The sequence below is a fragment of the Taudactylus pleione genome, unplaced genomic scaffold (assembly GCF_031769625.1).
Source record: "Taudactylus pleione unplaced genomic scaffold, aTauple2 ptg000468l, whole genome shotgun sequence".
NCBI classification, from domain to species: domain Eukaryota; kingdom Metazoa; phylum Chordata; class Amphibia; order Anura; family Myobatrachidae; genus Taudactylus; species Taudactylus pleione.
Window position 1 is genome coordinate 709701 of NW_028284870.1, and position 21868 is coordinate 731568.

General features: G+C 42.6%; 1 protein-coding gene across 1 annotated transcript in view; it reads right to left on the reverse strand.

Moving 5' to 3' along the window:
• The window catches only part of TPO (thyroid peroxidase), a 300270-nt gene that overhangs the window by 197471 nt on the left and 80931 nt on the right, over window positions 1-21868 (reverse strand). Inside the window, exons 8-9 of the mRNA XM_088448842.1 lie at window positions 12094-12352; window positions 1762-1932 (exon numbers count right to left, since the gene is read on the reverse strand). Of these exons, the coding sequence (XP_088304968.1) occupies window positions 1762-1932; window positions 12094-12352 (430 nt within the window). The remainder of the gene's footprint in view (window positions 1-1761; window positions 1933-12093; window positions 12353-21868) is intronic.

The following is a 21868-nucleotide window of genomic DNA, read 5'->3' on the forward strand; positions in this document are numbered from 1 at the left end:
CAAAAAACCCAGGATCTAACCCTTTCATGTAAAAGCAGTGTTCACCAAATCCTGGATGTCAGGATATGGCCTGGTTATCGGCTGCTATTCACCTCCGTGCCGGCATCCTTGGGCTTAGGTGTTTAGTCGCTGGGAGTGGAAGTGAGTGGTGTCTGAGTACTCTCCCCGAGGTCTGCTAGGGCTTTTGTGTGTGCGTCCTGGTTTCCGGGGTACCAGGCATGGGCGCAGCCATGTCGGTCCATATCACCTGACTAGTCTCTACCAATGGTAGTCCTGTGGTCACTCAGCTGATCTTCTGGTCCACTGACCAGCTACCCAGGGGTATTTAAGTCTGCTTCCAGGAACAGAAACTGCTGTTCAACTTTGCTGTTCCAGTGATTGTTATGCTCTCTGTTGTTTCCCACAAAGTATCTACAGTGTATTGTTTCAGCCCTCACACCGACCACCAGTGTTACTTGTATTAGCTCCCATGCTAGTTCCCAGCTCTCACAGAACTCCAGTTTTTCTTGTAAATCCCTGTGTTGTCTTTTAGTGTGCTGCTCGGCTCTCTAACTGCCTTCCTGTGGTGTCAGCTTTCATACTAATTACTAGTAAGCTCTCAGGTGGATCTCTAGTAATTCCCAGTACATGCCTGTATCCACATTTGTTTTTCTCTGTGCAAGTCAGCACCTGGATCTCCTGTGCTCAAGTATTCAGTTAATTTGTCGATCTCCCGTGTTCAAGTATTCAGTTCATTTGCTGATCTCCTGTATTCAAGTATTCAGTTTATACACTGGTCTCCTGTGTGCAAGTGTTCAGTTCTAACTGATCATTTGTAGCAATTTAGTTTTTACACTGGCCTCTAGTGTTATTACATTCTTATGGTTTCCAGTGCTAATTCATTCTAATATAGTTTTAGTCTTCCTGCCACTCCCAGATACCTGTACAGAGGGCCGCGACCTGCTCACTTGGTGCAGCGAAACCCATATCCCAACTAGAGGGGTCACTGGTGTAGACTACAAAGTGAGTTAGACTCTGCGCCTCTGGGCAGGTCTAGCCAAACCAGGGTTTGGCCGCAATAGGGAGACCTAGCACTGTCACTCACTTGCTCATTCCCTAGCTACCCTAACCCCCTGGCTTTTTCCCATATGGTTCCTGACACTGGAGCTCTATCAAAGGTTTTGAATATTGGTGCAATGGGAATGTTTGATTGGTTAGCTACAGTGAAGCACTTTGTCCAGCCAGGTACTATTGACTGGGAAATTTATCCTACAGGCTTTCCAAGTTCCTCCAACAAGAATTCATGAAGGATAAAAACACTGGAGTAAAGTCTGAGGGTTATACTTTGGCAATGGTCTGTCGCCTGGGGATATTAGTACGGAAGGGAAGAAAGACAGTATAGAAAAAAAATTCCCAGAACAGGCATCAATACTAATAACATTTTTAATTTGAACATTACGAACATTCTTTTTTTTTTTTTTTTTACTGTTTTTTAAACATGTATTATTTGTCATTTAACTTACTGGGGATCTTTGTACCTTGTGAAATAATGAAAAACAGAACAAAATGTCAGTCTTAACAATAATAATAACATATTGAAAATGACTTGGGAATGATATGCAAAGAGGAATGCTGTCATGCTGTTTCTTCCAGTAGTGTATAATGTGCTGACCTGAAATAACTCATGGCAGCTCTTTAGAATATGACAGAAGTTCTGACAACTGCAACAAACTAATCACTGGCCTGTAAAATGCCCTTTGCTGGACAAAAGAGAAAACTAACCCGGTAAGCCATGATCCCGGCCACGCTGCAAATTAAGAGATGCCAAATCCATGGAACTATTATTGGAGAGCACAAGCAGTTTTTCAGTTAACTCTTCATTCATCATTTCTTTTTGTGTTTGTAGCTTTGCAGATTTTCCGAGCAGACCTCTTATTAAGGGATCAAGACCACCTGAAACCATAACAAACAATAATATTCATGTACACTAAAACGTTGTTAGTATTTTAAGATTTGGTGAAATGCACTAAAAGATAAAAGGTTATAAAGTGAATAGTGTTTGATGTCTTTTACATTTCATGGGCAGAATGAAAACCTTTAAGATAACATATTATATATACACAGGCAACTGAGTTCATCAAAAGAGGTCATAAACGTGATGGTAATTGAAAGCATAATTAGGCAAAATAAATCTATAAAACACATTGGAGAAGCTGCACTGTTTGCTATCCTGTGTTGAGAATCTCCCACCCTGCCACTTTTATGTACATTGGTGTGGTTTCTGTGCTGGAGATCCATCCCTAGGCTTAGACCGGACTCCAGGGTGGGAGCACTGGGAGAGGGAGGACCACGGCACATGTCCCCTGGGCTCCCGGCTTATTCCTGCTATGGGTCACATAAAGCAGAAGTTGGAGCAATGGATGAGGTCAGGGTGCCTCCATTGTCTCCAGTATTTCCACCCCTGCATGTGAGATATTATAACGTGGTAGACAACATAGTGATGAAAACAACAAGCCCGAAATGCTTTCCTATCGAGTGTACCAGCATGTATTTCTAGGGGATGTAATCGGCATCCCAGCGTGTGGGATGCTGACAGTCTGAATACCGGCTCCGAAATCCAAACTGGTCAGGATCCCGGCACCAGTATCCCAACTGCTGGCATCCGAAGGTAAGTATCGGAGTGTTAGGGGGAGGTTAGGGTTAGGTAGAGGGGTTAAGGTTAGGCATTAGGGAGATGGTTAGGCACCAGGGAGGGAGTGTTAGGATTAGGATGCGGGGAGGCGGAGGTTAGGGTTAGGCACTGGGGAGGGAGTGTTAGGATTAGGGTGCTGAGAAGGGGAGTTAGGTTTAGGCACTGGGGGGGAGATTTAGGTTAGGGTTGGGGTTAGAAAAATACTCACCGCTGTTCTCTATGGGTGTCAGGATTCTGGCAGTTGGGATGCCGCTGTTGGTATTCTGACCAGCAGCAACCTGACAGCCGGGATTTCATACCCAACCTATTTCTAGAATCCCAGCCACCGAGCATAGCAGTGCCCTGTCAGTTACGTCACACACACATGAAAAAATTACAATAAGCCAAATCACCCAAAATGAAGAGGGAACAGCCCCTAAGGGTACAAAATTGTAACAGCAATTTTCTTATGGTGAGTGGTATCTGTTACAGAGAAATTACCACTGAGAGTAGATGCAATAATAGCAATAACTGGAGTATATGGGAAAGATTCCTGGACTGCTCACTCTGAATATATATAATGGGAGGTGCTACCTGATGAGACTAATTGCAGGCACAGAAACAGAAGCCCTCAGTCTGGATTAGCACCCCTTCCTTATTGGTTCAAAAGCATGGAGTCTGGTAATGTATATGCACATTGGTATTAGGCACAATTCTAGGTAAGTTCTACAAGTTATTAACTGTAGTGCAAAATTGGTTCATTTTTGGGGCGTGGGTCCCCCTGGATTACTTTGGTTGATCTGTTTTAGGGCACCGCATTGCAACACATTTTTCTTTATAACACATTCTTAACCCTTCACTGTTTGTTTATTATACATGTACTTCACTTTTTTATTTTCATTCTTTATATGCAGCTGCAGCTGCTCTTAACTATCTAATTTACACTGCACTTTTCTTACTATGGCAGTGCCCTGGGGCAGCTTGGCTTGGCCAGTTTGGGGATGTCCTGCGCTCTGGATTTGAACCGTAGTATGTTAGGGATCTACCCTAAAGAGGTTACCTGGATATGGTGGGTAGGCCCACCCATAACCTTGGCCATGATTATGCTAAAAACCTCTATTGATTGCAAAATGTTATTGCATTTATATATTATCAATAATAGCAATAACTGTATGTGGCCAAGATACAGTTCTGTAGTTAAGTAAAGAGTTCTTGTACACAAAGATGGACCTGGACAGAACAAACCTGGTGAAACTTAAACTGCATATATGGAGATAACTACAATAGAATACAATACAATGCAACTTTATTGTCATTAACAAGACAGAACGAACTGTCAGACAAAATGATGATGTAAAACATCCTGGCACTATAAATTAACAGATGGCAAAAAAACATAAGAATTTCTCCTCCTTATATACAAACTCAGATGGATGCAGTATTACAATTTAGCATATGTAAAAAAAAACTGTTATGCAAACGTTTTGTACGTGTCATTAAAGTTCTAAACCTTTTGTTCTAAATATTGTAAGCCGTTGCTGCTCCTTTTTAAATAAAAATCTAGGGCTCAGAAAGTGAACGGTGATAAGGTACGAGCCAATCAGCTCCTAACTGCCATGTCACAGGCTGTGTTTGAAAAATGTCAGTTAGGAGCTCATTGGCTGGTACCTTATCACAGTTCACTCTATCTCCTAACACAGCTTAGTAAATAGACCCTTATTTTAGATTACATAAAATCTGGGTTCCCAAAACCTTGAAGGACTTCACCACTTTGATGGTCATGCCATCTAACAATACTGATAAGTTAGGCAAAGTATTGCCCCTTCTGAAAAATCAATCACCGACTCTTTTGTTTTAGTGACAGTTAAGATTACTCTATTGTGCCAACCTCACTATCTCATTCCTATAAACCCCTCATCCTCACTGCTAATTAACCCAACGACTGTAATATTGTCTGCAAAGTTTACAACCTTGAGAGTTTGTGAAGACAATTCGGGTGAACAATTTATACAGTATAATGGCGCTGCAAATGCGCAGTAATTGTACTGGTGGCCATCTTGGTAAGGGAATGAAGCATCATCCCCGCAGGAGCCATATTGGAGGCTGCACAGTAGCGATCTCCACTACTAACAAGCCTTAAGCTGGCCACACACTAGAACAACTTGCATCCAACCATCCAACTAGTTGATTGGTTGGAATGAAAACCTGGTAAGGGATAAAAGCAAATGACAATCAGCAATTTGCACACAAACGCAGGAAAATGGACTAAAAACTGTTGTTTGAACAAATTGTTTTGATCAAACATTTAACAAACTTGTCTGACCGACCATTTTCATCTGTTTTCTGGCATTTAGGAGCAAATTGCTGATCATCATTTACTCCCATTCCTTACCAGATTTTAATTCCAACCAATCAACAAGTTGGCTGGTTGGATGAAAGTTGGTCTAGTGTGTGGCCAGCTTTAATGGCAGGTGTGGCCTCTTCCTCTTACTCTTGTTACAGCAATATGTTGCTCAGCCTTGATGCTAATGAGATTTTCGACATGGTCTCCTGGCTGTACATGCAGGGATTTTATGGTCTCCTGGCTGTACATCCATTGTCAGGGATTTTATTTCATTGATCTTATCAGTTTCCTCTGTACTAACCCTTCCACCTCATTAAGGGTTAATAGCCTTCTTAGTGACCCTGTGTACATGTCCTGAGGCACACAGCAGGGGTGTCCACTTTCCCCATTATTGTTCAACTTTGTACTTGATCTAATTTCATTTTATGATATTCTTAGATACAGTATTAGTAGCCCTAGTGATTGTTATTTCATTTTGGTCCCCTGTCTAATAGTCACAGACTTACTGTTGTCTAAATGTGACAATAATACTTCTTTTTTGTGTCCCTTATCTTTCATGGTTTTGTGACACTTGTTTTGATGAAAAAAAAAATAGTTTTTTTGAAAAAAGTTACAAAATAAAATTGTGAAAAACTGGTATAAAATGAGAAAAAATAATCAAAATATAAATATTATTACTGACATATGAGACCTACAGATGTGTCCTTACACATAGCCTCAATACACCATGCGGCGCAAGTGAGGCGCCAGGTCTCGTGCGACTTGTATAATTGTGTGTGATTGAATAGTGTATATGAAGCACAAATGGAACTTGGCATGGAAAAAAGCCGAGGCCACTACATCGTAGCACTTCCTACACAGATTCACACTCACACACACACAGATATTGTCACATATCAAATTAATCAGTGCAGTCTTGTGAAGCAGTTTGTTGCATCTGATTGCAACCAAGATGCATTTTTCCATAAAAAGAGATGCAAAAAAGTCACTCTGTGTAAACTGAGACACACAGGACCTGGGGCGGGATGCACTAATCCTTACCGCTGGACATCGCCATTGCACAGATCGCATATGCACTAACATATGCGATCTGTACAGCAAAGGACAGCTCTTCGGATAAGAGCTGTCCTTTGCAATCTCTCCTGCACAGTGGACTTCCGGGTTTATGACCCGGGAGTCCATCTGCACATGCGTAGTGACGGGACGGCCGCGGGGCATGCTGGGAGGGATCCGATCGGATCCCTCATACCAGCGCAATGCGGTAGAAGCCCATAGGCTTCTATTGGGTAATGCCAGCAATAGCTGGCGTTACCCTCCGCATCGCAGCCCGGCAGCCAGGAGATTGCTGCATACGGAAAATCCGGTAAACAGTGGTTTTACCACATTTTCCGATCGGTGCATCCCACCCCTGGTGTGCTGAGAAGGGCTTAGAAGAGCTGTTTGGTGCGACTTCAGCAATAGTGGACACATCTTATTTGTATAACACATTGAGGGGTCTATTTATCAAGCAGTGAAAAGTGTGGAGAAATGGACCAGTGGAGAAGTTGTCCATAGCAACCAATCAGCTCCCACCTATTATTTTATAGACTGTACTTGATAAATGCTACTTGAAAGCTGATTGGTTGCTATGGGCAACTTCTCCACTGGTTCAGTCCTCCACACTTTTCACTGCTTGATAAACAGACCCCTTAAAATCTGAATAAAGGTAAAAATCAGGGCCATAATCAGGGTGGTGTGTGGTGTGCAGCCGCAGGGGTTGCAGGATGTGGGTGGGGCGCCAGCTCCGGGTTGGGTTCTGTTTCGTTTTTTTTGAGAAGTGCTGGCCAAAGTTCAGGGTTGTCTGCACCTGCTATTTACATTTGTTAGTGGCTGGTGTGGTCTGTTCCTACGGACCAGCCACTGTTATGTTGTCGGTCTGGAGTCATTGTTAATGAGAACCAGATGCCACCAGCTCTCTGACTGGCACAGCTCAGAGTGAAATGGAGCAGAGCAGTCATATCCAGGGCCACGGTTTACTGCTAGCTGCATCTGGCTGTCGGCTCTCCATTAGGGCTGTTACAGACAGAGCCACAGTGCAGCGCATTTAATCAGGGGCAGGAGCAGCAGACGGAGGTAGCCTGAGGCTTACAGAGCAGGGGACTGTCAGACAGGTGGTCAGTGGTTCCTTTCCCTATAGACCCCAGGGGCCGTGCGGCATGCACTGTAGCAACAGGAGACATGGCACCTCCTACCCCCCATCTCACGTAGGATGACCCGCTTCCTGAACACTGCACCCTGTGGCAGCTACACAGAGAAGATCAGCAACAGGTAAGTGGGAGGTATAGTTGAGGGAAGGAATATTAAGAATAACAAAATAAACTTTGATCATTGTGTGTTATTATGGGGTGAAAGAATTCTTGCTACTAGAGTAGTTAATTATAATGAAATGGTTAATTTGTTGAGACTGAGGGAGATAATAATTAGCAGGTGAATGCATATGAAGGAATTAATTTATATGGGTGCTAGTTTATAACGAGTATAAGGGAGTACATTTTTGTAAAGGTGATGATAACTATGATGATGGTGCAGTAGTTATTGCTTTTTTATGGGGGTTAATTCATGATGAGAAAATATTTTATGGCCGTCACAAAATGCTCTATTTTCTGACAGTCACTGCGATGCTCTCTGTATTGTTTGATCGTCACTGTGATGCTCTCTGTATTGTTTGATGGTCACTGTGATGCTCTCTGCATTGTCTGAAAGTCACTGTGATGCTCTCTGTATTTTCTGGCAGTCACTGCGATGCTCTATGTTTTATCTGACGATTACTGCAACGCTCTCAGAATTATCTGTGATGCTCTCCATTTCATACAGCAGTCAGTGGGATGGGGGGGGGGTGGTGTCACTGCTGCTGTCACTCGCCCAATGCACTAAAAATAACAGTACACTGTACTTTAGGAGGGATTTGAATCATTTCACTATAATTGATTCCAAATGCTCAAGCATAGCCTGCTTTGGCTGCACCTTTAACTCGGGGCTTACTGGGTCATATATGTGCACAAAACTGTGTGAGCAAACAAGCAAATATATTGCTCAGTGTGATGTCACCAAAGAGACTCAATCACTGAAAAATAAAAGGAACAGCAATAAATAAGCAGGTGTGCAGATAAATTGTCAGGGTGCAAATGATCCCAAGCGTCTTTTTTTTAATAGGCTCACTGACAGGAAGACTAATGTGCATAGGGACAAGACCCTTTGATGATTGAAAGCCTAGCTAAAATATCCTATGTTCTAATGATCTCCTGAAATGTTTCTGCATATGTGCATATAAGAGGTGTGCATTTGCTGTTATGTACAGAGGTACTGTATGCTTGTCCCTTGTACAAACAGCGGCTTGGTCACAATCTGCATTCACTATAGTAAAATTGTTTGCACACCATGAGTCATAAGGCCAGAGCACTTGCATTTAATTAACAAATAACAATAAACCTAAAAATGATTGGGGCAGATGTACTTAGCGAGCTGTGCTAACACTAAAAAATAAACTCCAAAAAACTTTTTAGCACACTCTCACCAGTGTATCTATCACACTGTGGGCCTGATTCAGACCCGCTCGCGAGCGCACAGCGCTTGCAAGCGGGTCGATGGTCCCCCACTGCGCATGCGCACGCTGGAGTCGGCACCGGCATGCGCATGCGCGAGACCCGGCCAGAGACGGGCGCTCTGTCGCTATGGATCTCGCACCAAAGCGGGGTAGCTGTCGATTTGATTGACAGCTTGCCCCATTTTGGAGGCGGGCAGGGGGGTGGCTGGCCAAACGGAGGCGTTCCCGAAGGAACGCCTGTCATTTGGGGGCGGTCCCACTGACATCATGAGTGATGTCAGTGGTGAGTTTCCGAAAGCTCACTGGGGCTTGCAGGAACAAGACCCTACCACAAGGGTCTCGTCGCAAGCCCCGATGGTCGCGATGGTCGTGACCATCGCAACCATCACCTGGCCGCTCGCTAAAGCTGTGGGTGGTCAAACACAGCTTAGCGAGCGGCCAGGAGGCCGTCTTTAAATAAAAACAGGGAGACCCTGATTCAGAGCGAGAGCTCTCAAAGAGCGTCCGGCTCTGAATCAGGCCCTTTGTCTGTCCCTTGTGTAGTGTACCCAAAGAGGTTGCAGGAAGTGTGTGTTTACGATTCTGAGCTGGGGTCCCAATAACCAAAAATAATCATGAATTACAACAAGGAGAATTTTAACAAAATTAATTTTGCAACATTCCGAGAATATTAAGCCAAAATGAATCTGAGTAACAGTACTTCTAGGGCTTTATGCAACACTATTGCTGGTCAGTTAATAAAAAACAACTCTTATATGAAACCCCCTTTTTGTGTTGGTTGGTTGCCTTACTTTTTTGGCCTAGCATCCCACCCATTAAGCATTTCTAATGCAGGAACAGCAGATTTCCTACAAATTTTTCTTGTATTTCAGAGGCACAAATTTAAGTCCCTTGTTAAAATTGTTAGTTTAGGTTCCCATGTTCCATTCTTCCCGGCATGGATTCAGCAAGGAGTTAGAAAGGGTAGCAGTTGAGAAGCTGACGTACGTAATTCCGACTGCCGGCTTCCTGACTGTCTAATCCCGGCAGGGGTCTAATGACAGGCGTCGAAATCCCGATTAGACCTATGCCGGGAGCCCGACACCCGGCTTGCGACCGGGCGCCAGGCACGGACAGCCGTGTGGTTGGGGAAGGGTTAGGTTTAGGGCTCCTGAGGGGGACTTGGGTTAGGCTAGGGGAAGGGGGGGTTAGGTTTAGGCACTTAGAGGGAGGATTAGGGTTAGGAACTTGGGGGGGAGGTTAGGCACCCCTAAGGGAGGGTTAGGGTTAGGGTAAGGGGGTAGAATAGGGTTAGCAAATACTTACCTTGGACGATCAGGATTTTCATCCCTGCCGGGCAGCCGGCTGTGTGCTGACATTCAAAATCTCCATTCTGAATGTCCAAATGTCAACAGCATAATCTTGACATGGTCTCTGTTGGAATATGTGTGTACTATTGGCGATGGTATGGCAGAGTATTGGTACAGACCCTGAAGTCAGTGAACAGCTCAGTATTTAACCAGTGAAGTGGTTTATTCATCAGTAATCTGGAAATTCAGCATGGATCGGAGCTTGAGCAGAGCATACAGACCACCAGCCACTGACTGTATGTTGGTAGCTGTGAAGGATACTATAGTGGTATCAGCATTGTGGGTCAAGCTGTAAATGACAAGTCTAATGAAGCTAAGTGGAATACGTATGTGTTCCACTGTGATTCTCTAACACAGTGAAAAGATGGCGCCACGCATGTGCAGAAGTACATAAGGTCGCCATCTTGGTTAAGGTTTGAAACCTCCCTAAAGGAACCAATATTGAGACTTACTGCAACAGACTGAATGTCAACATGTTCAGTATGGCTACATTTAACATGTTGACATTGCCAGAGTGTCAACACTGTGAATGGTGATAGTCACAATGCCAAAAATAGTATTTTAAACTAAGATTAAGTCTAAACCTAAACCTAACCCTTGCTACAGCCTAATCCTAATCTAACTCTAAACCTAATTGCAGCCTAACTCTAAAATAATGTGTCAACATTCTGGCTGTCAACATTCACAAATGTCAACCATATGTCAGTGATGACATTGTGAAGGTCTACATGTTTAATGTCAACATTCTGGGCATGTTGACATCCTGGATGTCGATATACAGACAATTATGGTATCAATTTTCTGGTTGTTATGGAACCAGCTTGAGATAACGTGTATTTTGTGCCATAGAAGATAAAATATTATTCTGCTAGGAGAAGATTAGCAAATGGTAGATTGTAGCCACAGAGTGATACATATTGGCAATGTTTAATTGCTATTTTGGGACCTAATGTGTGGCAAGAAAATATTCCCCACACTATTACACCACCAATCTGAACTATTGATACAAGGTAAGATGGATCCATGGATTCCTTGTTGTTTACGCCACCTTTTGACCCCATCAACTGCATATACTAACAGGAATAAGGATCCATCAGACCAGGGGACGATTTTTCATTCATCAACTGTCTAGATGGGTTGGGTATGGGATGCCGGCAGTTGGGATCCTGGCGGTCAGGATCCTGATGCCGGCATCCCGACTGGGTTAAGATATCGACACATGTCGGTTTGTATCCTAACCCTTCCCCTCTCCCTACCCTTAACCCTCCCTCCCAGGTGCCTAACCCAAACCTCCCCCCTGGTGCCTAAACCTATCCTCCCCCTCCCTGCACCCTAAACCTAACCTTCCCCCTAGTGCCTAATCCTCCCCCTAGTGCCTAACCCTCCCCCTAACCCTGCTACTTACCTTCGGGATGTCGGCGGTTGGGATGCCGCCACTGGGATTCTGACAGATGTCGGGATTTCAGCACCAGCATTCTGAAAGCCGGAATCGCCTCGGTCGGTATTATGACAGCATCCCGTCTATATTGGGCAAGCTCGTGCAAGTTTCTTCTTCTTAGTTGACAGAAATGGAACCTGGTTTGGTCTTCAGCTGCTGTAGCCCATCTTTTTAAGGTTCGATGTGCTATGTGTTCAGAGATGCTATTCTGCATGTCACTGCTGTAACACTTTGTTATATTAATTACTGTTGCTACTATTTTAAAATATATCTTTTCCAGATGAGTAGCAGCTTTAAGTGACACCCATACTGTACATAGGCCCAGATTTAAAAGAGTGATATTCTTGTTATCATTACCAATGTTAAATGAATCCACAACCAATCAGCTCCTAACTCTCAGAGTTTGAAAAATGACAGTTAGGAGCTGATTGGTTGGAGCACCATTTAAGATTAGTAACAAGTGATAATAAGAATATCACTTGTTGATAAATCTGGGCCATAGTTAAAAGAGATAGGGAGAAATAACAATGGTAATATTTCTGAACGTCCCAAACATTTAAATGATAACTTGTATGTTTGCAATAATAAGTCATCATTAATACAAATAATCACTTTTCGCAATGTAAAGTAATATTAGGCTTCAAATTGTGCATAACAAAAAACAAGTACTGTACACTATGTTGTAAAAATGAAATACAGGAAAGATTGATTTGATGACCTTCTTATTACCTTCTTTAATTATTCTCCAGGGCCGGAAAAAAACTTCATGTAGTAGTAGATTTGGATATTGCAGGTCTTCTCTATACTGAGAGTCTAGTCTGTGTACAACAGGGGGGATAGTGGCGTGACCAAAGCGAAATGCTGCCGTTGAAAATACATTTGAAATGGAGGGATTGGTGTATTCATCATATCCTTGGTATGTGCCGATATATTGTTGAAAAGCTGACGAGCCCAAAATTTTTGGAATGTAGTCTCGAATAGTGATGATCTTTAAAGAAAACAAAAATAACATAAAAAAACAACACACTAATAACAAAATTGCTGATGTCAAATACAATGCATGTATGTATTGAATGAAGAGTAGAAGCTTACCATTTGCTAAATTAACATATTTACATAATTACATTAGATCTAAAAAAGAAAATTCCTGTGTACCCTCAAACAGAGACCCTCAAAGAGAAACAATACATTTATTACATAAAATATAGGGGTCTTACTCTCTTTTTTACACCCCACTTACACTCAGGTCACCAGCGGCTCACTGCAGGGGTTATGGTATGTAATGTCGACCTTTAGAAGGTCAACATTGTGCATGTAGACATAGTGATTTAAAGTGTTAGAGCCTAAACCTACCCTAGCCTAATCCCTAACCTGAACTCTAGCTGCAGTCTAACCCTAACCTTAGACCTAAATTTAACCCTAACCGCAGCCTAACCCAAACATTAACCCTAAACCTAGCCCTAACCTTAAACCTAACCATAGCCTAACCCTAACCTTGACCCTACACCTAACCCTAACCGCAGCCTAACCTTAAGCCTACACCTAAACCTAACCGGAGCCTAACCTTAACCCTACACCTAAACCTAACCGGAGCCTAACCTTAAACCTAACCCAAACTGCAGCCTAACTGTAACTTTAACCCTAATCCTCGCTGCAGCCTAACCCTAACCGTAAACCCAACATGTACATTACATTATGTCTGTCCATATCTACAATCTGAATGTCGACAGAATACTACCTACCCTCTGCAGGAGGTTAGGTGCACGGGTGGTGCCGCATGAGACAAGGGTGTTACATCACCTTATGGGAGGAACAGTCCTAACCGCATACCTTCAGTACTTTTTAGTGAAGATGCTCTTTTATTAGGGATGTACGCCGGACCATTTTTGACGGATTTGGTTCTAATTCGTCGTCTGGCTTTTGATTTGGATTTGCCAAACTGCGGTGACTGGCTTTGGATTTGGATTTCTTTACAAAAATTAACAAAAAAAAGCTAAAATCACATAAATTGGGCTTTTTTTTTTCTTCCTAGAGTATTATTAACCTCAATAACCTTAATTTCCAGTCATTTACAGTCAATTTAGAACACCTCACAGTATAAATTATAGTTTTCACCATTATTGGCCAAAGGTTGCAGTGAGCAGACAGCTTACTAAGCGACAAAGCAGCGGCACAACGACACAGACACCACAGTATAAAGCACATCTATGACACATTGCCACACAGCAGTGGCAGAAATGAAAAGTAGTGCACCCACCCAGTGGGGTACGGCCAGCAGAATCACAGTACTTGTTTACAAAGTGGGCTACGACCCTAGGAGTCACATTGCACAATCTTATTCACATTACACCACACATAGGGCCTGATTCAGAGCCGGACGCTATTTGCGGCCTCTCGTTCAGAAAAAGGGGCTGGCTATTTAAATTAAGCGCTCGCTCTTTGCGGTCTGTTTACGCCTCTATGTCTGAACGAGCGAACGAAACATGCGCTCACTATTTTGGAAAAAACGCCCCCTGGCCGCTCGCATCATACGTCATCTCTGCTATTTATTTGATTAATCGAGTACATCGAAAGGCATATGAACTGCTCGCAGTGCTTATGGTAGCTTATTCCTACCACAATCATGCGAGCAGTTCAGGCTAAAAGACAACCAAGTGACGTGGTCAATGACGCTGCTTTGTTAATTATGCACACCCTTAAAACACCCGTTTTGACCGTTTGGCACGCCTGCATTCGGATCTCCACGCCCCGTTTTCAAACACCTTCCCCTGTTACCACCCACAAACGCCTCATTCTATCACTCAAATTAGCAAGCAATCGCTATTTTGCGAGCACACGATTTTCGACCGCAATGACTGGCTCGCGCATGCTTACTAAAACCCATACGCATGCGCAGATGTGCGAACATCGCTCGGAGCGAACGAGCGGCCACTTACGAGTGGCTCTGAATCAGGCCCATAGTGCCCCATATTCACATTACACCATAAAGTAGTGTCTCTTATTTATGTTACGACATACAGTAGTGCCCCTTTTACACAATGCCCACAGTAGTGACCCTTTTACACAATGCCCACAGTAGTAGTGCCCCTTATACAATGCCCCCAGCAGTGGTGTCCCTTACACAATGCCCCCAGTAGTGGTGCCCCCTATGCAGTCCCCTTAGTAGTAGGGCCCCCTATGCAGTGCCCCCAGTAGTAGTATGCCCCCCATAGCAGGCCCCCAGTAGTAGTGCCCCCATTAGCATGCCCCCCCAGTAGCAGTGCCCCCATTAGTATGCCCCCCAGTAGTGTGCCCCCCAGTAGTGTGCCCCCCAGTAGCAGTGCCCCCCAGTAGCATGCATCCAGTAGTATGCCCCCCACTAGTAGTGCCCCCATTAGCATACCCCCCAGTAGCAGTACACCTATTAGCATGCCCCCCAGTAGCAGTGCCCCCATTAGCATGCACCCCAGTAGTATTCCCCCCAGTAGCAATGCCCCCATTAGCATGCCCCCCAGTAGTATGCCCCCTAGTAGTGCCCCCATTAGCATGCCCCCCATAGTATGCCCCCCAGTAGCAGTGCCCCCCCATAGTAGTGCCTCCATTAGCATGCTCCCCAGTAGCACTGCCCCCATTAGCATGCCCCCTAGTAGAGCCCCCTTAAAAACACACACATAATAATAAAAAAAAAAAAACTTACCTGAATCCCCGCTCCTGCCGCCGTCCGTCCCGCTCTGCCGTTATATCACGCGCGGAGAAAGACGGAGCTCATGAGTGAGCTCCAGCTGGCTCCCTCCGTGTAGCAGCCAATGAGAGTCTGTGTGACTCTCATTGGCTGCTGTAACAAACACACAGCTGCCGCTGGCGGCTGTGCGTTTGATCTGTGTAGAGCATGCCGCTTTCACAGCGTTCTGCCCTACACTAGAGGAGCCCTGACGTCAGATTCTCTCGCGAGAATCCGACATCAGGAGGCCGCCGTTCGGTCCCGAAAGGGTATCCGAGTCAGGCAGGGAACACCTGAACAGGTTTCAGGTGGACTTGGATCCCCTATGTTCGGAGTGATTCGGATTCCATAGAATCCGAACCGCTCATCTCTACCTTTTATACAGGGAAGCACATTAAACTGCGGACCAACTTAGTAGGAATGCAAAGTATTACATTTTTTGACTCCAGGAACTGGGCATATGGGAGTGTCACTTACTGAAATTGTCCCTGTCCTGTATATGTGGACTGTTAGCACATGGTTGTAAAATCTTTTCCTCCAAAGAAAATATTTAATTCTTAAATGTCCCATGATGGTGCAGGGTCAATGTAAAAAAACCTTTAAAAATAGAATAGTGAAACCTATTCTCAAAATTACCTGGACTCACCCTAACTCTCATTATAATGTAAGAGATTAATAAGTCTTGTATTCAAGGCTTTCAAGGTAAGCACCAGGGGCTAACTTAAATCTGGACATACTTTTAATTTTCTTAAATGTAAGTTATGAATTTCCATACTGTGCATGCATGTCTATAATGAGTACACATACATTCTTGTGTAGTTTATTTGGTGCTTACTTGATTTGAATCGCCTTATACATGGAGACAGGGGACTGGGTAGGCAAGTGTAGGCCATTTATAGTTAGTACATGTTCATGTTATTTGCTTCCCAATTAGATGTAGATGAACAAATATGATTTTCAGGAGCTGAAGCTCTTGCAGGTGCTGGTGGAGCGATACTCAATGAAGAAGATGATGGCTATCAGCAGCAGCACTCTCAAGTGGCTTCTGATTGACCTCTTCATTTATTTATTAGCATTGGGGCTAAGCCATCTATTTGCATTAGTTAATTTCTGTTTCCATTTGGACTACTGCAGGCAAGTAGGTTCCTATTTGATTTTTAAAGCTATAAACATCAAATGTTTTTATTTTCTTAATTATAATTTAATTTGTATTAAAAAAAAATAATTTACAATTATATTTGATTGCATTTTACATTAAAAATGTGATTTTCACATTTATTTAAACTTAGGACAATATTATCCCTGGTGCATATGACAGTTAATGACATAATTATATTGCGTGCAAATACAGTAAAGAAATGTAAATGAAGCATTTACTATAAACATTGTCAAGCTATTGTGGGGCAGAAGTACAAACATATTGCACTTGAGATGTGTCTGATTTAGAGATGTGCACAGACCCCCGTGTTTTGATTTTGGTTCTAAATCATCATCGTGTTTTGGTTTTAGCAAAACAACCCTCAAGTGTTTTGGTTCAGTTTTGGTTTTAGACATCTTTAAAAATGTATAAAAACAGATAAAATCATGTAACTTGGCCCTATTTTTGTTCTTATAGTATTGTTAACATCAATAGCATTCTTTTCCAGTCAATTTTGAGTAATTGTGGCACCTGAATTTATGAGGGTAGGACTTACATACAATCCAAAACACGTGAGATACAATTTTTAGATTCAAGTTCTGAACTTGGCGAGAAGACCCAAGTCGGACTCGGTTCTATTCGAAACTCCAAAGTGTTGGTTCAACTTGGATCCCTAAAGTTCGTGTGTGTTCAGTTTTCAGCAAAATTGAACCGCTCATCTCAAGTCTGATTCAAAATATACATGTAAACACACTTTTCTTAAATGCGTCTTTTCCTAGAAACTTTCTGAGCACAAATCTGTCTACTTATAAATGAGACCCTCTATGTATACAAGCTACAGGACTGGGAACCTAAATCTTGGTTCCTGATCCTTACACTGTAAATAAGCCTGTCTCTGGAGTGAGGGGTACCAGTAATTGGGGAATCCAGTGAGTGGGGGCATCCAGTGAGCCACCTTTGCAACTACCATATTAAACAAGACAATTGCCCTGTTCCTGTAGTTCAGGTGTTTTCCTGTTTACTTTCCCTGCCCCCAGACATTGTACTATCCAACATTTCCTGGTTTATCCTTCCTTGTTCATTTAGAGCATTTATTTGCATTACCAGTCATTCCACCCCCATTTTATCATAATTTATTACTTTCCTTTGGTTAAACCCTATTCCAAACCCTCTAATTTCTAACCATTGCCATTCTCCTGTATCCTGTTCCCTATGTAATCTACTCCTAATAGTTGTGCATTTCAGATATAAATCCCCTTTTTATTCTCTCTATTTCTTCCTACACCTTTCTCTGTCCATTTCTCATTACATGTTTTAGACATGTCTTCAACTATGGAACTCTTCCTGTCCAATGTACAATATAGTCTCCCTGCCTCGTTCCCTGCTTCCTCATCATTTACATCCATATGTATCTCTAAATCCCTTCGCCACTCAATGCATGGTAATAACCAAACTGTTTCCTTCTCGCAGGGATACAGAGCAGAGCTTTTAGTTTTGCTTCAAACAGCAATAACGTCGCTAGTAAGCAATCTTTACTGCTTCTTGTCAAAGCGCTAGATTTGTGATGTTACTTATTAGGACATGTACTGTAAAAACTTGCCACGCTTACACTTTTTTAGCTCTCTATTAGCCTAGATGACCCTATCTAAAGTACTCCCTCTCTGTCTACCTTCTACAGCTGGAATTTGAAGACACAAACATTGGTTCATAATAGAATTCCTGACCTTTATTTATTGCCTAACAACCATGTTACGATCTAACATTTCCATGTTCTTGGTGTAATTAGCACTGCTAACATTTTTTTTTTCCTTGGCACAGGATTTCTGCAAAACCAGCTATTGCTTTTAATTTAATATCCAGTCCCCTTATCTATTTTATTTTTGTAGACAAATATCTAATGTGTGTACCTTTGCTCTTTTGCACTGCTTGAATCAATAGAACTGTGTGCAGCTGGTTAATCAGATTTGCACCCCTTGAAATAGCAACAGCATAAAGCAAGTCATTGTATGTGATTTTCTTTCTTCTTCTTAACAACAGCTAAACGGTATTGTCTCTATTCTCGCAGAGAGCAAGGATTGAATCAAAAGGAATTAGACGTGATAAGTAATTTATTACTGTATAGTAACAAAGCAATGCAATATTACAATTATCCTCTAATTTTCTAAACCCTTAAAGATCAAAAGCGATATTAAAAGCATGGAATAAAGAATATTTCCTATTATTAGTAGCCCAGATATATGTTATGTTTAGGCTTTAGAGTGGGTTTAGTAAACCTAACAATAGTTAGTTTCATAGTATACAGTAACAGAGGGCTTCCATGAGCTTATGCCTATATTATGTGCTTAACTTATATACAGGGACATTATTTTATAGTTGGTGCAAGGTGTGTCATTTCTATTGGGCCCCAGAGGGTTAGGGGATAGGGGACACTGCATGGAATACAGGAAGGGACAGTTGGCAAACTACTTGCCACAAAATTAGTGTGTCAAAGCAGTGTATAATGTAGAGATGAGCGGTTCAGTTTTGACTCGGTTCTTTTCGCCAAACTAGCACAAGTTCGAATTTATCTTATTGGCTATGCGACAACCGAATAGCCAATAAGATGCAGTTTTTGAGATGAGAACAGAACAGTAAAACCGAACCACTCATCTGTAGTGTACTAGATAGTAGCGAGTAGTTTGAAGACTGTCCCTTTCTACCAGCCTGCAGCCCCCGCAGTGAATCACATGCAGCAGAATGGCTGTTCAAAGCACAAGGGGATGAAGAAAGATCAGGATCGAGGAGTCTGCCAAACACTGTATGGTATATTGGACTTTATTCAGAGTCAGTCTGAAACTCTATTTGCAAATTTTTGGCACTGCATGTGCCAATTTTTCGCAATCCACATCTTTTTTTCAGTCTTGAGACTGCGTGCGACTATGATGCTGAGACCAGGGGGTAAATTTACTAAAGTGAAAGTTTTTAGAATTGAGTTTTAAAAGTGATGTTGCCCATAGCAACCAATCAGATTCTAGCTATTATCTTCTAGAAAGTGCTAGTTAAATGTTAAGTAGAATCTGATTGGTTGCTGTGGGCAACATCACTTTTAAAACTCACTTCTAAAAACTCTCACTTTAGTAAATTTACCCCCAGGGCTGGAGTGGACATGCAGTCACAGGAAGTGGGCATGCAGTTTCAGGCAAAGGACAGTAAGAGCATGGTGTGGGCATGCATTTGCAGTATGCAACTAAAAAGTCAGCTAAAACTCTTATTTGCAGCCTGTTGAAGGGGTCTATGTTGCGTGTGCCCTGACCCTGATGTAAGTGTAAAGTTGATAATGATGACTGCAAGCGATTGGTCGCAAATGGTGGAAACACACACATGCAAAACTCTTAAATAATTTTCAATGTTTAAAAATGGGTTTATGCTGCACTAAACAATTATTTTAAGCAAAAAAAATGCTTCGGACTTAACTGAGGATACAGAAGCCTGCACATATATTGTAGAGCCATGGCCAAAAGTTTTGAGAATGACACAAGTATTGGTTTTCACAAAGTTTGCTGCTTCAGTGTTTTTATACCTTTTGGTCAGATGTTACTATGGTATACTGAAGTAAAATTACAAGCATTTCATAAGTGTCACAGGTTTTTACTGACAATTACATTAAGTTTATGCAAAGAGTCAATATTTGCAGTGTTGACCCTTCTTTTTCAAGACCTCTGCAATTCGCCCTGGCATGCTGTCAATCAACTTCTGGGCCACATACTGACTGATGGCCACCCATTCTTGCCTAATCAATGCTTGGAGTTTGTCAGAATTTGTGAGTTTTTGTTTGTCCACTCCCCTCTTGAGTATTGACCACAAGTTCTCAATGGGATTAAGGTCTGGGGAGTTTCCTGGCCATTGTGATGTTTTGTTCCCAGAGCCACTCAGTTATCACTTTTGCCTTATGGCAAGGTGCTCCATCATGCTGGAAAAGGCATTGTTAGTCACCAAACTGTTCTTGGATGGTTGGGAGAAGTTGCTTTTGGAGGATGTTTTGGTACCATTCTTTATTCATGGCTGTGTTCTTAGGCAAAATTGTGAGTGATCTCACTCCTTTGGCTGAGAAGCAACCTCACACATGAATGGTCTCAGGATGCTTTACTGCTGGATACAGGAATGATGGTAGCGCTCACCTTTCCTTATCCGGACAAGCATTTTTCCAGATGCCCCAAACAACCTGAAAGGGGATTCATCAGAGACAATGTGTAAGGGGGGGCATAATGTGTAATGGGGTGTGGGCTTTGTACTTTTGCACTGTGTGGCATAATGTGTAATGGGGGAATTTGTACTGTGTGGTCATAATGTGTAAGGGGCACTATTACTGTGTAATGTAAATTGTATAAGACACACTATTATGCACTGTAATGTGTACTGTGAATAAGGGGCACTACTGTGTTGGGTACTGTAAAAAAGTGGTACTATAGTGTGGCCATGCCCTTTCTTTACAAGACCACGCCTCTTTTTTTGTCACCTACAGTGCACACTGTCTCTGTTTACAATATTGGGGGGGGCACCAATTCTTTTTCTGGCACAGGGCACCAAAATGTCTAGTTACAGCATTGATTGGGAGCCCCTTCAGATGTTGCTATGGGGTATACAATGTTCTGTTTTGCAGAGTGATAGTGATACAATCTCTGGGTCTGATTCATTACGGACCGCAACTGCGATTGCAATAGCGATTACGCAGGCAGTCTCACTGCGATAATATGCTAATCCATTGTGATCGCTATGCCATCGCAGCACAATATAAGGACATCCACCTTACCTTACACACATCCCTAATCCTTAACAAGACTGCGAAACCATCGGTACCATCGCAGCCTCACGTACACTTGCACAAGCTTTGACCTTGCTAAATGAAAATGCTAATTTCATCGCACGCTGTGAGTACTGCATAGGGCATCACAGTGGATAATTTATGCACACCCAAGCAACGGTGTTCAAACACACTGGCACACCTGTGTTTTGCCAACCAACCCCCGTCACCTTCCCCAAACGGCCACTTCCTGTCAATCACTCTGCGATGGGTCTGTGTAGTCACTGCAATCACAGTCCCAAGCGCAGTGGCTGGTTTGCGCACACACACTGTGAGATATACACATGCGCAGAACGTAACAATTGGCCGATTGCGTGCGTAATCGCAGCTGCGATCCTTGCTGAAACATTCTCTCTGTGTTCTGCTTTTTCTTTTCCACTCAGCAAAATTCCATTATCCACAAAGTAAATGCTCCCTTTTGAGTTTTCTCATCCTTAAGGTTATATTGTGTAAGTAACATTAGCATTAGCAGAAACGACTGTTTTATCTAATGGTTATTATTATGTCTTATTTGTAAGCAAATATATTAGCTTGAAGCTTTCTTCATCATGTCCTTAAGGGTCCATAATATTCCTTTTTATATAATATTCTTTTAAATGGCAAAACTCTGCATATGGACATGGTTGTATATTGCAACACACCAACTATTTTGCTCAGTTAGCATCTGCGCATGCATGAGGGGATTGCAAAAGGTACATTTGTGGAGGTTTTTACCCTCACTTCTGAACCTAATGGTGGGATGAGTTGAAGAGGCATTTGTTGGATGCTATTTTGCAATATATTACATTGTGTCTGGCCTTTTTTGTAAGTTGGTTTGGTCAGTGAT